The 13,055-nt window shown below is 36.8% G+C and overlaps 2 protein-coding genes across 3 annotated transcripts; one reads left to right on the forward strand and one right to left on the reverse strand.

Annotated features, from left to right (window-relative positions):
* Positions 1–1,544: 1,544 nt before the first annotated feature.
* LOC133862838 (pentatricopeptide repeat-containing protein At2g03880, mitochondrial) lies at positions 1,545–5,200 on the forward strand. Of its 2 annotated transcripts, XM_062298719.1 has the most exons (4): positions 1,545–4,171; positions 4,250–4,328; positions 4,905–4,920; positions 5,014–5,200. In XM_062298719.1, exon 1 carries the CDS (start codon positions 1,636–1,638, stop codon positions 4,057–4,059), a length of 2,424 nt encoding a protein of 807 aa, XP_062154703.1. In that variant the 5' UTR covers positions 1,545–1,635; the 3' UTR covers positions 4,060–4,171; positions 4,250–4,328; positions 4,905–4,920; positions 5,014–5,200. The 2 variants fall into 2 exon arrangements, with proteins under 2 accessions (XP_062154703.1, XP_062154702.1); XM_062298718.1 differs by having other exon boundaries at positions 4,250–4,920.
* Positions 5,201–5,681: 481 nt separating this feature from the next.
* LOC133862839 (shaggy-related protein kinase theta) lies at positions 5,682–12,609 on the reverse strand. Its single transcript, XM_062298720.1, has 13 exons — positions 12,207–12,609; positions 10,096–10,350; positions 9,793–9,885; positions 9,203–9,262; positions 8,788–9,060; positions 8,590–8,664; positions 8,011–8,067; positions 7,778–7,918; positions 7,118–7,168; positions 6,918–7,013; positions 6,743–6,826; positions 6,279–6,381; positions 5,682–6,203 (listed from the first exon to the last, which is right to left on the reverse strand). Exons 1-13 carry the CDS (start codon positions 12,267–12,269, stop codon positions 6,142–6,144), a joined length of 1,413 nt encoding a protein of 470 aa, XP_062154704.1. The 5' UTR covers positions 12,270–12,609; the 3' UTR covers positions 5,682–6,141.
* Between the last annotated feature and the right edge of the window lie 446 nt (positions 12,610–13,055).

The following is a 13,055-nucleotide window of genomic DNA, read 5'->3' on the forward strand; positions in this document are numbered from 1 at the left end:
AGTTATAAGGAATAATCTTTTTTATTTTTGATCGGAATGAAAGAAAGATTGAAAAAACTTGGGCCATCGGTCCTTGTTTTCCATATGCATTTTGTTTGAGATCAGTCTGACCTTCTTTTAAAAATAAATTCAAAGATAAAGATAGTTATGAGTATTTTAGATGTGTTTATAATTTTTTTTATTGTTGGTTAATACATATTTTGTTTTGAAAAGAAAAAATAAAAATAATTTTTTTAAAATATATTATCAAGCAAATTAAAGTCATTATTGTACGGGTTTCGAACTCTCAAGTCTTTAGTGATTGGAGGGTTTGGAACAAACGGTTAATAACCACTAACCGCTTATATATATATATATATATATATATATATATATATATATATATATATATATATAATTTTAGATTTGTAATGTTTGGGTTTTTGATTTGTTTGTATTTGGTTATTTGGATTTGTTATGTTTTAGATTTGTATTTGTGTTTGGATTTGGATTTTGGATTTAAAAACCTTCACTTTTATTAAAAAAAAACTTTTATTAAAACCGGCCCAAAACTAGTCTAAAATCGGTTCAAAACTCAAATTGAAAAGCGGTTATACAATTGCCGGTTATTTACTCAATAATCGCTAACCGGCAGTTATAAAAGTAACTGTCTCCGCCTAGGCAATTAGCGGTTGGTGTTAATAAAATGTAATAACTGCCGATTATAACCGTTTGTACACTTCTATGTTAAGGGCTTTACTCAAATGTTGTTAATGTTAGGCGAGGGAGAAGACATGAGTTCAAAAAGTTTATATATGCACAATGTTAAGGGGATCGATCCTTGCTCACCTGACTTTTTGCTACCATGCTTTTGGTGGGGTCAGGGACAGAGCCAGAAGTTTTTATGAGCAGGGGCCGATGGCCAAAAAAAAATTTTTTGGTAGGGGTCAAATAAGCTAAATTTTGATTTTTACTTTATATTTTTTTTTAATTTTTGGAGTTTTTTTTTTTTTTTTATCTAAGAAATATATATTTTTTTTAAGGAAATTGTGGGGAGGGGGGGCCATGGCCCCTGCCAGCCCCCCCCTTCCCTCCGTCCCTGGGTGGGGCTAAGGTCAAGCCATGGCTCGGTGCATCTCTAGGGAGCGTCCCTAGATTTTTGCATTACGGGCCCATCTAAGTCACTATTTGATTGGTGTCTAAATGACTCGAGTGTTATTATAGTAAAGTTTCGGATAGGAAGTTCTCATTAGTAAGTAGACTCAACTCAAATTTGAATACTAAATTTTAAATTCACGCAGTAATGAATAATTTGGACATTAAGAATTTGAATAGAGTATGAATTTTATAAATAAATAAATAAAACTTTAAATTTTTCATATAACCAAATATTTTTGTGAAAATCTGAATTAGTCCTCCAAGCATGACCAAAAATAAAGCAAGGTTAGGTCCCACTTCCCAGGCCCGGCCCATGATGGTGTTGTCCTTCGCATATGACCCAATGGGTCTTGCGGGTCTGACCCGAAAAGTGAAAAGGAACAACTATTACATGTGATGTGATGTGATGTGATGTCGCTCTGGTCTGAAAATTTATGTAATTAAAAGGAGATACTACGTGATCTTTTAAGAGTAGAAGACGGCGAGAAGAAGCTACTTATGTTCAAGAATCTAGGAATTTTGAGTTTCTCTCATAGAGCATGCCATCAATTCAATCACATAGATTTAGCTCATTTCGTTCATGGCATTGTGAATCCTAGCTTGGATTCGAACCGACTGCTTAATGAACTGTCTAAATCTGGTCGAATCGGTGAAGCCCGTAAAATGTTTGATAAAATGTCTGAAAGGGACGAGTTTAGTTGGAACACGATGATTGCTGCTTATGCGAATTCAGGAATGCTAGCTGAAGCTAGAAAGCTTTTTGATGATACTCCGAATAGAAGTTCTATTGCTTGGTCTTCTCTTATATCAGGGTATTGTCGATATGGTTGTGAAATGGAAGCTTTTGAATTGTTTAGAGAAATGCATTCCGAGGGACAAAATCTGAGCCAGTATACATTGGGCAGTGTTCTGAGGGGATGTTCAATATTGGGTTCGCTCCGGAGAGGTGAAAACGTTCATGGTTATGTGATCAAGACTGGATTTGACTTCAATGTTTTTGTTATTACTGGTCTTGTTGACATGTACGCAAAGTGCAAGTGCATTTTGGAAGCTGAGTATCTCTTTGAGACATTGTCTGACAGCAGAAATTATGTGTTATGGACTGCTATGCTTACAGGGTACTCTCAGATTGGTCATGGCTTTAAGGCAATTGAGTGTTTTCGAGACATGAGAGCAAAAGGGGTGGAGTCCAATCAGTTTACCTTTCCTAGCATTTTGACAGCCTGTGCGGTGGTTTCAGCATGTAATTTTGGGGCTCAGGTGCATGGGTGCATAATTACGAGTGGTTTTGGAGCTAATGTGTTTGTCCAAAGTGCATTGGTTGATATGTATGCAAAATGTGGAGACTTGAATAGTGCAAGGAGGGCATTAGAGAATATGGAAACTGATGACGTTGTTTCTTGGAACTCGATGATAGTTGGGTGTGTGAGGCATGGATTTGAAGAGGAAGCTCAGTCCTTATTTAAGAAGATGCATGCAAAAGATATGAAGATTAATGATTTTACATACCCTTCGGTACTAAACTCTTTTGCCTCCATGATGGATATGAAAAACTCAAAATCTGTCCACTGTTTGATTGTCAAGACTGGATTCGAGGGTTATAGGCTTGTGAGCAATGCTCTCGTTGACATGTATGCAAAACAAGGAAACTTAGATTGTGCATTTAAGGTGTTCAATCAGATGATAGACAAGGATGTGATCTCATGGACCTCCCTAGTCACAGGATATGCTCACAATGGCTCTCATGGAGAAGCTATTAAATTGTTTTGTGATATGAGAACTACAGGAATTTGTCCGGACCAATTTGTGATTGCCAGCGTCTTGAGTGCCTGTTCAGAGTTGACAGTCTTAGAATTTGGGCAACAAGTTCATGCAAACTTTATTAAATCTGGCCTTGAATCATCTTTGTCCGTAGATAATTCCCTTGTCACAATGTATGCAAAATGTGGGTGTATAGAAGATGCCAATAGGGTCTTCGACTCAATGCAAGTTCGAGATGTGATTACTTGGACTGCTTTAATAGTCGGTTATGCACAAAATGGTAAAGGAAAGGACTCCATACAATTTTATGATCAGATGATAGCAGGTGGCACAAAGCCGGACTTCATAACTTTTATTGGTGTACTATTTGCTTGCAGCCATGCTGGTCTTGTAGAAGATGGTCACCGGTTTTTTGAATCAATGAATAAGGTCTATGGAATAAAGCCAGGTCCTGAACACTATGCCTGTATGATTGACCTCTTGGGGCGCTCAGGAAAAATTAATGAGGCTAAGCAATTACTGAATAAAATGGATGTTAAACCAGATGCAACAGTATGGAAGGCACTACTTGCTGCATGTAGAGTACATGGGAATTTAGAGCTGGGAGAGATGGCAGCAAACAACCTTTTTGAATTGGAACCCGTGAATGCTATGCCTTACGTTCTATTATCTAACATGTATTCTGCAGCCAACAGATGGGAAGATGCTGCAAGAATTCGAAAATTGATGAAATCAATGGGAATCAGTAAGGAACCTGGTTACAGTTGGATTGAGATGAACAGCCATGTGCATAAATTTATGTCTGAAGATAGAGGCCATCCAAGGACATCTGAGATCTATTCCAAGATAGATGAGATTATGATATTAATCAAGGAAGCTGGTTACGTGCCAGACATGAGTTTTGCACTTCATGACATGGATGAAGAGGGTAAGAAGCTTGCTCTAGCTTATCACAGTGAGAAGTTGGCCGTTGCTTTTGGGCTTCTCACCGTGCCACCAGGAGCACCAATTCGCATTTTTAAGAATCTTCGAGTTTGCGGAGATTGCCATACTGCTATGAAATATATATCAAGAGTATTTCTTCGACACATTATTTTGAGGGATTCAAACTGTTTTCATCATTTTAGAGACGGAATTTGTTCTTGTGGGGACTATTGGTAGGAATTTCATCCCAAATCTTACTCCTAACCAGTTTCCCATGAGGAGCATTTGCTGAAATGACTGGTTTTTGGTGCTTTCACTACATAATTTTTCCTGCAACATCACTCTCAAGGTTAAAACCGTCACCTTCTTTTGCTTTGATGTTAATAATGTATAATATTATTGATTTTTTTTTTTTTTTTTTTGACAGGCAAATCTGAAAGTTCTGGAACCCGGGAGAGTATGCAGACTGTGTCTTATGACACTCAGGTGAAACCCTTACTTAGCAGGTAATATGAATCTCCCGTCGTCGATATACCCATATGACATGAATTATCTCAAATCTGAGCACTTGGACAGCCATAAGAAATTTACCTTCTGCAGACATGCCATGTATATGATAGGACCTAGCAATATGTGGCCCCAATTTGCCACTTTGAATATCTTCTAAAGAAGAAAGAAAAATTAGGCAAACTGTATTTTACCCTCATGGTAAAACCTGTCTTCATCTCGCCACCTTGTGTTTGGAAAATGCGATTCTGCCGCTGTGAGAATTGTGCATTACATTTTGCTGTTAAGATAGATAGAATATGCACTTTGACACCCCCAATGCAGGCCTTTTCATGTGCCAATTCCATGTAACTTGACAGCAAAATATGATGGAAAAAACCTCAGGGGACTAAACTAAGACTTTCAGACCATAGGGTGGCAAAAGGAAAACAGGCTGTGCATTAGGGGTTCCTGAGAAAATTTCCACACTGGATCTTCTGAAACTTTCCAGCAATGTGATTTAAGACATTAACAACATGGTTTTACCTCTTCATGCAATCCGGCTTCTCCATCACCGAACTTTTGGTGGACAAAAGACTCCTTGAATTAAAGGTACATCATCAGACAGCTTACGCATAATGCTTACTAATTTTTTTATTGGTTTTGTGTGGAATAAATTACATGACATTATTTATTGTCGTGCAGAAGGCAAACCCCAGTGCTTCCAGTTCAAGTTGAAAAACTTTCCATTGCCGATGCCAAGCATGTTTCAGGTGAATGAATGTTCCTGTTGCCTTGAGCATCTTTATTAACCAATTGCCTTTCAAAATTTGTACTGCCAAAAACAGATTTTGGCTTTATGTCGGATAGAATTTGCTTTTCAAAATTCACTTAAAGAGAATAACCTCTTTTCTCTCTCATCTATTAAAAAAAAAACCTCTTTTCTCTCTCCCTCTCTTCTTGTGGTACTGAGAACAATGCAACATATTGCTAAGAGAATAATCACAACTTATAAGGAATTTTTTTTTTAAAAAAAAAATGTGCTTAATTTTTAAGGTGTAACAGCTGACTTACTATTTCTAAAAAATTAAAAAAGAAAAGAAAAAAAGAGAAGTGACCTCATGGTCTCACCCCTAACAGAGGAGAGGAATGAGACTGCACGGCCACCTCCGTTGGATAGGGGTGGCCAGCTTTGATCAGAACAGAAGTAGACGCAAAACCATCCTTTCCAAACACAACACTTTCTATAAAATAATAACAATAATAAATTTACCCAACAATTTTATTAAATGGGGACCCCACAAAGAACATTTTCTCAAATGTAGACTTTACATAAAACACTTCTCAACTAAAAATCACATCAAAAAAAAAAATTTCAAATCAAAACACCAAAAACACTTTTTAAAACATTAAACAAACACCCTGAATTTCTTTGTAACACCAAAAGTGGGAAGAAACAATATACACCGAAATTCCCATTGAGTCGGTCCCCATATCAAATGCCCAATAAGCATATATGACAAAACGATAACATATTTGTAAGTCAAGGCATACAATGTCACAACGTAGAAATGCAAAATGTGAACCTCATTCAAGCAATTCCACTCCCTCCACCTGTTAATTGCGCCTGCAGATCCATCTCATCATTGATGGACAGCCTGCCAGCCCCTAGACTCCCACCCCTTGCTTCTACCATGAACAATTCATGAAGACGAAAGGCGGCAGGTCCTCGGCTAATTGGGCAGGGCAGCATGCCTCTTCCGACAACAACAACTGAGCATACAAAAACTCATTTGTAGTGCCTACAGATGTTAAAACCACGTCCAATGAAATTTAATTCCTTGCATGCTCCGGAATGAGACGATGACGCAGTTCAGCAGATGCGCCGGCAAGTTCTGCAGGGCTTTTGGCATCAGAAACAAAGATAAACTGTCGAGCAAAATGGGAAAGAACAGGGGAGACCAACTAACCTTGAGCTGTGAAATTGAACAAAGGAGGTAGTGCTCGCCCATTAGGCAAGGATGCATTTGGGTCTCTCAGATCATCAAAGAAGGGGTGCGCACATGCTTCCAACTGAAAGTTAGGCGTAAATAGTTAAATAACCTCACACAATGAAATCAAGAATGTGCAAAATTTTGACATAATATAATATAAATAACACATAAAAATTCAAACAAGATACATGAATGTGCTAGCATATAAGCAATAGCAATTGGCTGCCAGAGCAGCTTAGTGACCATAGAAACAGGTCATCCAAAATTTCCTACCAAAGCTGTAGCCATATCAACTTGACCCAAATAACAGCGGATGTCCCACATTATTATTGGAAGACAAATTTCACACTAATGGTATTTACTGAACCATCATTAAGACAACGGGGAAAAAAACATTTGATAAAATTCAGGAAAAATAATAAAGCAAATAATTTTCTTACAGCGGTGCAACGTAGACTTGGTGAGTACTGGAGCAGCCTTGATACAAGATCCACTGCTTCAGGGGGCATTCGCTTGTGAAATATCTGGAAATTGTAACCTCATAAGATTTCCACCATCACAAAAAGTACGGTTCCTATCAATGAGGAAGAAATGACAATAAAATTTCTAGCAAACCTTGTGCCACGGGTGAGCTTTGATCTGAGGGAATTTGTACTCATTGTAATTAGGATTCATGCACTTGATTTCTTCTCTAGTCGGAGTCCCCAGAATCTATTACAATACAACAGAAATTGAAGAAGAAAATCATTGAGAGGAAGCAAAACATCAATAATAGTGGTAAAGGAATGCAAGCAATAGGTTAATAGATAGTACACCTTAATGATCTCGACCAACTGATCAACACCACTTTCACCAGGAAACAGTGGCTGCATACGATACAAAACTCAGTTAACATCATAACCGGATATGTATCTTATTTCAGAAGACACTAAATATCTAAAAACTTCATAACTTCCAAAAAAAAAAAAAACAAAGGAATAAAGGCATCCTCCACTAGATGGTTGTTAAACAGAGGGCAGTCATAAGCAGGAACATAGTAAATAAAGAGCCTCACTTAAAGGAGATTCACATAGATCCTAGCGCTACAAACCTCTAAGATTAACAACTTCCAAATCTCCAAATAATGAAGGCATGAGTGAAAAGGTACCCAAGAAAACAGAGGTAAAATTCACTAAACAATTATACCAAAAAAAAAAAATTGATAGAAAAGCATGATAGGTGTAAATCAATTATGCACTCTTCGCTCACTAAAAGTAATCTGAAATCATAGTAAGTGTCAACCATTTCTGGAAGAACATAAGATACTAATTCTATTGTGAGTGCAACAAAGAACACACTCCATCTCTGTATGTACTACCAGGCATGACTCAAGTAAAGCAGAAATTTACACATTATCCAAATCTTAATCATAGTTTGATAATTAAACTTTATCATCGAAGTCTGAAAATAAAAAAATACCACATATATACACCAACCTGTCCTAGAAGAAGCTCAGCAAGGACACAACCGACTGACCACATATCAATTGCAGTTGTGTATTCTGTAGCCCCAAATATAAGTTCTGGAGCCCTGTAATATCGCGAGCAAATATATGATATGTTGGGTTCACCTGGGACCTAAAAATGTCAAAATGAATTTCATAAGTAGCCTTTAAGATTATTTCCGAAATCCTTTTAAGATACGGAATAAAAGAGAAGGAAAAACACACCAGCATTTTTGCACTGCCGAAATCGCATATCTTTAACTGATGATTCTGAGGATTGACCTGCAATAAGCATAATATCCTCAACTCTAGTATGCCTCGATACCATATAGTAACAGGAGTTCAAATAAGATGACATCTTAAGGCCAAATACATAACAAGTTTTACCAATGACCATGAGCACCATCGAATGTCATAATTGCATTTTATGTAGTCCTAGAACAAGCAGTATTACCACCACTGTTACCAAGAGATATTTTTCATAGATTGTGTGATAAAATTCTCAGTACAAACTGTCAAGATGACGTGCTGACAAGTAACTTCCATAGACCTTCCTTCTCGTGTAAAAGTCATTTTCAGAACTAGCCACATATAAATAAAGACAAGTGTTTTTAGTTTCTGACAGCGGGCATTCCCAAATTAATTGAATCCAAAGAAAGCAATAATATCACTTCACTAAAATTTCATGATTCATTTGAAAAGGTGGTAGCTACAAAATACATGCTTCACTTTGACACTAAAATATGTACAAAATCTAAGACTGATACAAATACAACTGATGAAACAAATGCAAGAATATCTTACCAGTAGATTCTGTGGTTTAATGTCACGATGACACACTCCAACAACATGATGCAAGTAATTTAGCGCACGACAAATCTACAAAGACAAAACAAATGAATACAATTCAGTGTAAATACACCCAAAGCAGCCAAGTAGTGATCAGGTATACGCGTCTAAACAATTTCACTGCACAGATATATGCAAAGTTTCATTGTTCACCTGGTATGCATAAAGTTGTACATAGATGATGGGCACATGTTGGGTCATCCTGATATAGTGCTTTGAAATTCGGTAGACAGTTTCAGATATATACTCCAGGACAAGGTTAAGGTACAACTCATCTTTCTCAGTAGTTGAGAAGAAACAGTGCCTCAGTTGAACAACATTAGGATGGTCAAGTAAGCGCATAATCTGCAGTTCTCTATTCTTATATCTCTTATCCTGCAGCACCTTCTTTATTGCAACTGCTTCACCTGTTTCCAGGCACTTAGCCTACAACATAAGTGAAGGAATCAAAGAGCTGATAAAAACATCTTTATGAGTGAAAATACAAACGCACAGACAAAGGCACAATTAACTAAAACATCAGTAATCAGTATGGATGCATGAACAAAAGCAGGTGAAGTCCAAGTACCTGAAAGACAACACCAAATGAACCAGTGCCAACCACGCGCTCTGCCATGTATGAGATTGTCTGAAATCAGGAAAGAGCAAACTATTAACAGTTTGTAAAAGCTGAACCTCACACATTTATGTTGTAAATATAGCTCAAGTGCAGGGCACCGGTTCTAAAGCCAAATATCAAGCAGAGAAAATTTAATCACTGGATGAAAGCTTTCAGGGTGATGTATCATCAAAATTTTGACTTGCATGTAAATTAGTACACCCACGTAATCATCTTTTCATATAACCAGAAATATACTATGTCAACTAGTGCAATCACGGTGAATCATATTCACTAAAATCCCATCCAAGCCACGAACAGGCATCCAAATGAGACAAAATAAGCTCTTCAACCCCCATGTACCCCCCCCCCCCCCCCCCCCCAAAAAAAAAAAAAGAAAAAGAAAAAGATTAAAAAAAATTCACATCAATCATGCCAGAAATTTAGTGAGAATAAAAACATACACCATTAGAAACCTACATTAATCTAGATAGACAATCAGGAAATACAGTAAAAGGCAGCCAAAATTATGCAAATACAAACAACAGAAATCAAGTTACCTGTTTTGGTTGGCCATTTCGACCAGCTATGGTAGTTGCAATTATCTGGCCTGTTTCTGTCCCATTACCATTCACAACAGCAGCATCCATTTCCTGCATAGTGCACATTTTTACACCAGCAATTTATAACTGCACTGTTTTGGTTGTTTCAAAAAATTTGCAAGTTCTACATGATTCAAAAGTATTATGTCCTATATAAGGACATTTTCAAGGGATTGAATATGTATAAATATTAAAAATTGCTCATGCATGTAAATTGCTTATGAAGAAGGAAGAAACAGATTAATTCCAACAAAAATATACCTTTTCATCATGGTTGTTTGCTTTCTCATCTCTAATTCTCATTTCATGCATTTCTTTAGGAAGCTGATCATAACCAGACTTCTCTTTTCTAGGCATTGACGATATATCAGATGTGCTTGCAGCGGTTTCCAGGGATGTGGAAGCCATATGCTGCTCTAGGCCCGTGGCACATCTCTCTACTCTATTTGGTTCCTCAGTATCCTTCCGTTCAGTCTCTTGATCAAACTTTGCTCTCTTTGTGATAGAATCCCCACCCTAAAGGAAAACAATTTATGATGGGTACCAAAATTAGACATGAGAAGTTAATGATGTATCCAAAATATCTTAAATGATGACAGATAGAGCCCCCATAGTCCCTGCTATTCCTAAAACCTAACTAATTTTTATTTTTTTATTTTTAAACCATAATGACATTCCAGAAAAACAACAGAAAGCAACATAAACTAAAGGGAGCCATTAATGCAACATAAACAGAGATTTGAAAATTTAAATTTGAAAGGACTTTATTTATTTCTGGATAAAACTACAAGTGCCCCTGTAGTCAATTAGTAAGTTATAAAAGTTTCATCCAAAGATGCAATTAAACTCCCCTTTGAGGCCAGGCCAAGACATTGTACAATGCTAATAATTCAAAAGGCATCAAAGGCCAAAAGTCGAAAAATTCTCCCAAGGCTAGACTAACAGTTAGGAGCAGCTGAACTGGTACACCCCAGTGAGCCAATGCCTCAACCATTTAGGTTTCACCTTATCAGGTATATTCTTCAGCAGACAGAAAGAAGATCTGATCTGGTAGTTCAAAATTTGAAATTCCATGACTTATTTTCTAAAATGGATATCCACGTCCCTCTTAGAGCTACTGGCAAATTCTCATGTCTATAACTTCATCATAACTTTCTCCTAAAATACCAACCCCCCCCACCAAAAAAAAAAAAAAAGAACTAAATAGAAAAAATATCATGCACAAAGCATTGCCTATGGCGCCCTTAGGGAAACACAAATAATGGGATTTTGAACCATCACCAACCCCAGTGGCGATTTTCTTCACAGGAGGCAGCTGCTAAACTACTGGTTACTATCAACAACCAACCTATAAAAACTAAAGCCAAAACGCCATTATTTGCTAAATTGCAATCATAGATCCCATCATCACACAACAACACCACTCCAGTCCATTATGCATATCAAATCTAACACTAAATTTTATTAGCACAAAGTTATGGGACCTCGTACAAATACAGACATTCACCAACATTGATCAGCCAATCTTATACCATAATACAACGAAACCTCACATAAATTCCAAACACATTTCGGGGAAGAGAAATGCTACATAACACACTTTTATGACTTTATCCCACTTTGCTGACGTGGCACTGTTAAACAATCAACCCTTGTTAAAAAAAAAAAAATCAAAGGCTGATTGAGAGTGCACATCAAAAAAATAGATAAAAGTATGGTGCCTAACATTACTCTTCCGGGAAAACTATCACACTACAGTCCCACAATTTCCAATACAAGCAAAAAATATGTTACATATACTAACAAAATTTATCATTTTTTTCTTTGGGTTTAACACTTAACAGCCCTTAAATTATGTCAAAATGCATTTAAGAAACTGCCTCATTCTCTCCCCTCAAAAAAATTGATAACAGAACCAACACAACCACTAAAAAAGACTCATTTTCAAAGAAACCAAATACCCTGGTACATATTAGAGCTTGCCAATCCTTCCATGCCTCAAACTACACAGCATAGATCACAAAATCGAGCAAAAAACATAGTAGGAAAAAAGGGCGATCATTGCCACTGTCGGAGATCATTGTCACCGTTTATGCTGCGGAAAAAAAATATCCCGGAAAATATAATGAAATAAATTTTCAACCCCGGAGAAATAAATAAAATATAAGTTTTGTTTATATTTATACATTTAAAAAATAATCTAAAAGACCTACAAACGTGCATCACATATTTTGAGTACTACAAGAAAAGAGCTTCCCATGTTTCTAAAAAATTGATTCGTTATTTTCTTTCCTTCCCCTTCCCTTTCCTCCATTTTCCCAGCAACCAAACAAAGACTTCAAAAACAAGAAAACAAAAAAAGAAATACTTACAGGATCAGATGAAATGGAAGTGCGACCAGAAGCAATGCTCTTCAGCCGGCGCATCACATTCATGGTTGGAAACCCTAATTCCCTCAATCCCCTCTCTCTCCCCCCCAAGCAAATCAAAACCCAAACCAAAAAGACAACAATAAAATCTAAAAAAAAAAAAAATGGAGAGAGAAATTCAAAAATTTCTCTCTCCCCTCCTCTTCACAAAACAGAGAGAGCACAAAATTGAAAGAATAATTATAAAACACAAGAAAAACAATCTCAACCCCCCTCTCTTCTTCCTTGTCTTTCTCTCTCTACAATTTTCCCCCCTCTCTCTCTCTCTCTCGAGTAATGATCGGCGAATGGCTCCAGGTGAGCTTTTGTTTTGCGATTTTTTGTTCGCGGTCAAACTAGGATCAGAGCCAATCATTCCGGCGTTCAATTCCTTTTGTACTTCGGTCAAACAGGGACTCCTAGCCGCTCATCGGTTATTATTGGGGGAATTTGGACGGTGAAGATTTGAGGCTTTCTACAATATAATAATGAGGGAGGGGCTCGGGGTGACCCGTGACCTGGCGTTGCGTAAATAATCTTCGGTTTGACCAGTCTTTGACGGTTAAATTTGGCGGTGTTACTTAAAAAATCTCTAGGCTTTGATTGGGACATGGGGAGCGTGTCAATCGGTCTTTTGAGGAAGTATTTTATTATTATTATTTTTTTTAAAAAAAAAATGTTTTTTTTTTATGTTAATTAATGAATTAATATATATTTATAAATTTATAAAATTTAAATTCACCCACCTTGTATTCTAAAATCATATATAATTGATCTCATTTGATGTTACTCCCTATAAAGTCAGATAATATT

Source organism: Alnus glutinosa, chromosome 3, assembly GCF_958979055.1.
Source record: "Alnus glutinosa chromosome 3, dhAlnGlut1.1, whole genome shotgun sequence".
Classification (NCBI taxonomy): domain Eukaryota; kingdom Viridiplantae; phylum Streptophyta; class Magnoliopsida; order Fagales; family Betulaceae; genus Alnus; species Alnus glutinosa.

Coding starts and splice junctions, on each gene's coding strand:
- LOC133862838 (XM_062298718.1), top strand. CDS start 1,636: ATGTTCAAGAATCTAGGAATTTTGAGTTTCTCTCATAGAGCATGCCAT.
- LOC133862839 (XM_062298720.1), bottom strand. CDS start 12,269: ATGAATGTGATGCGCCGGCTGAAGAGCATTGCTTCTGGTCGCACTTCC. Junction 10,351..12,206: donor CTTCCATTTCATCTGATCCT/GTAAGTATTTCT, acceptor GTTTTCCTTTAG/GGTGGGGATTCTATCACAAA. Junction 9,886..10,095: donor CAAACAACCATGATGAAAAG/GTATATTTTTGT, acceptor TGCACTATGCAG/GAAATGGATGCTGCTGTTGT.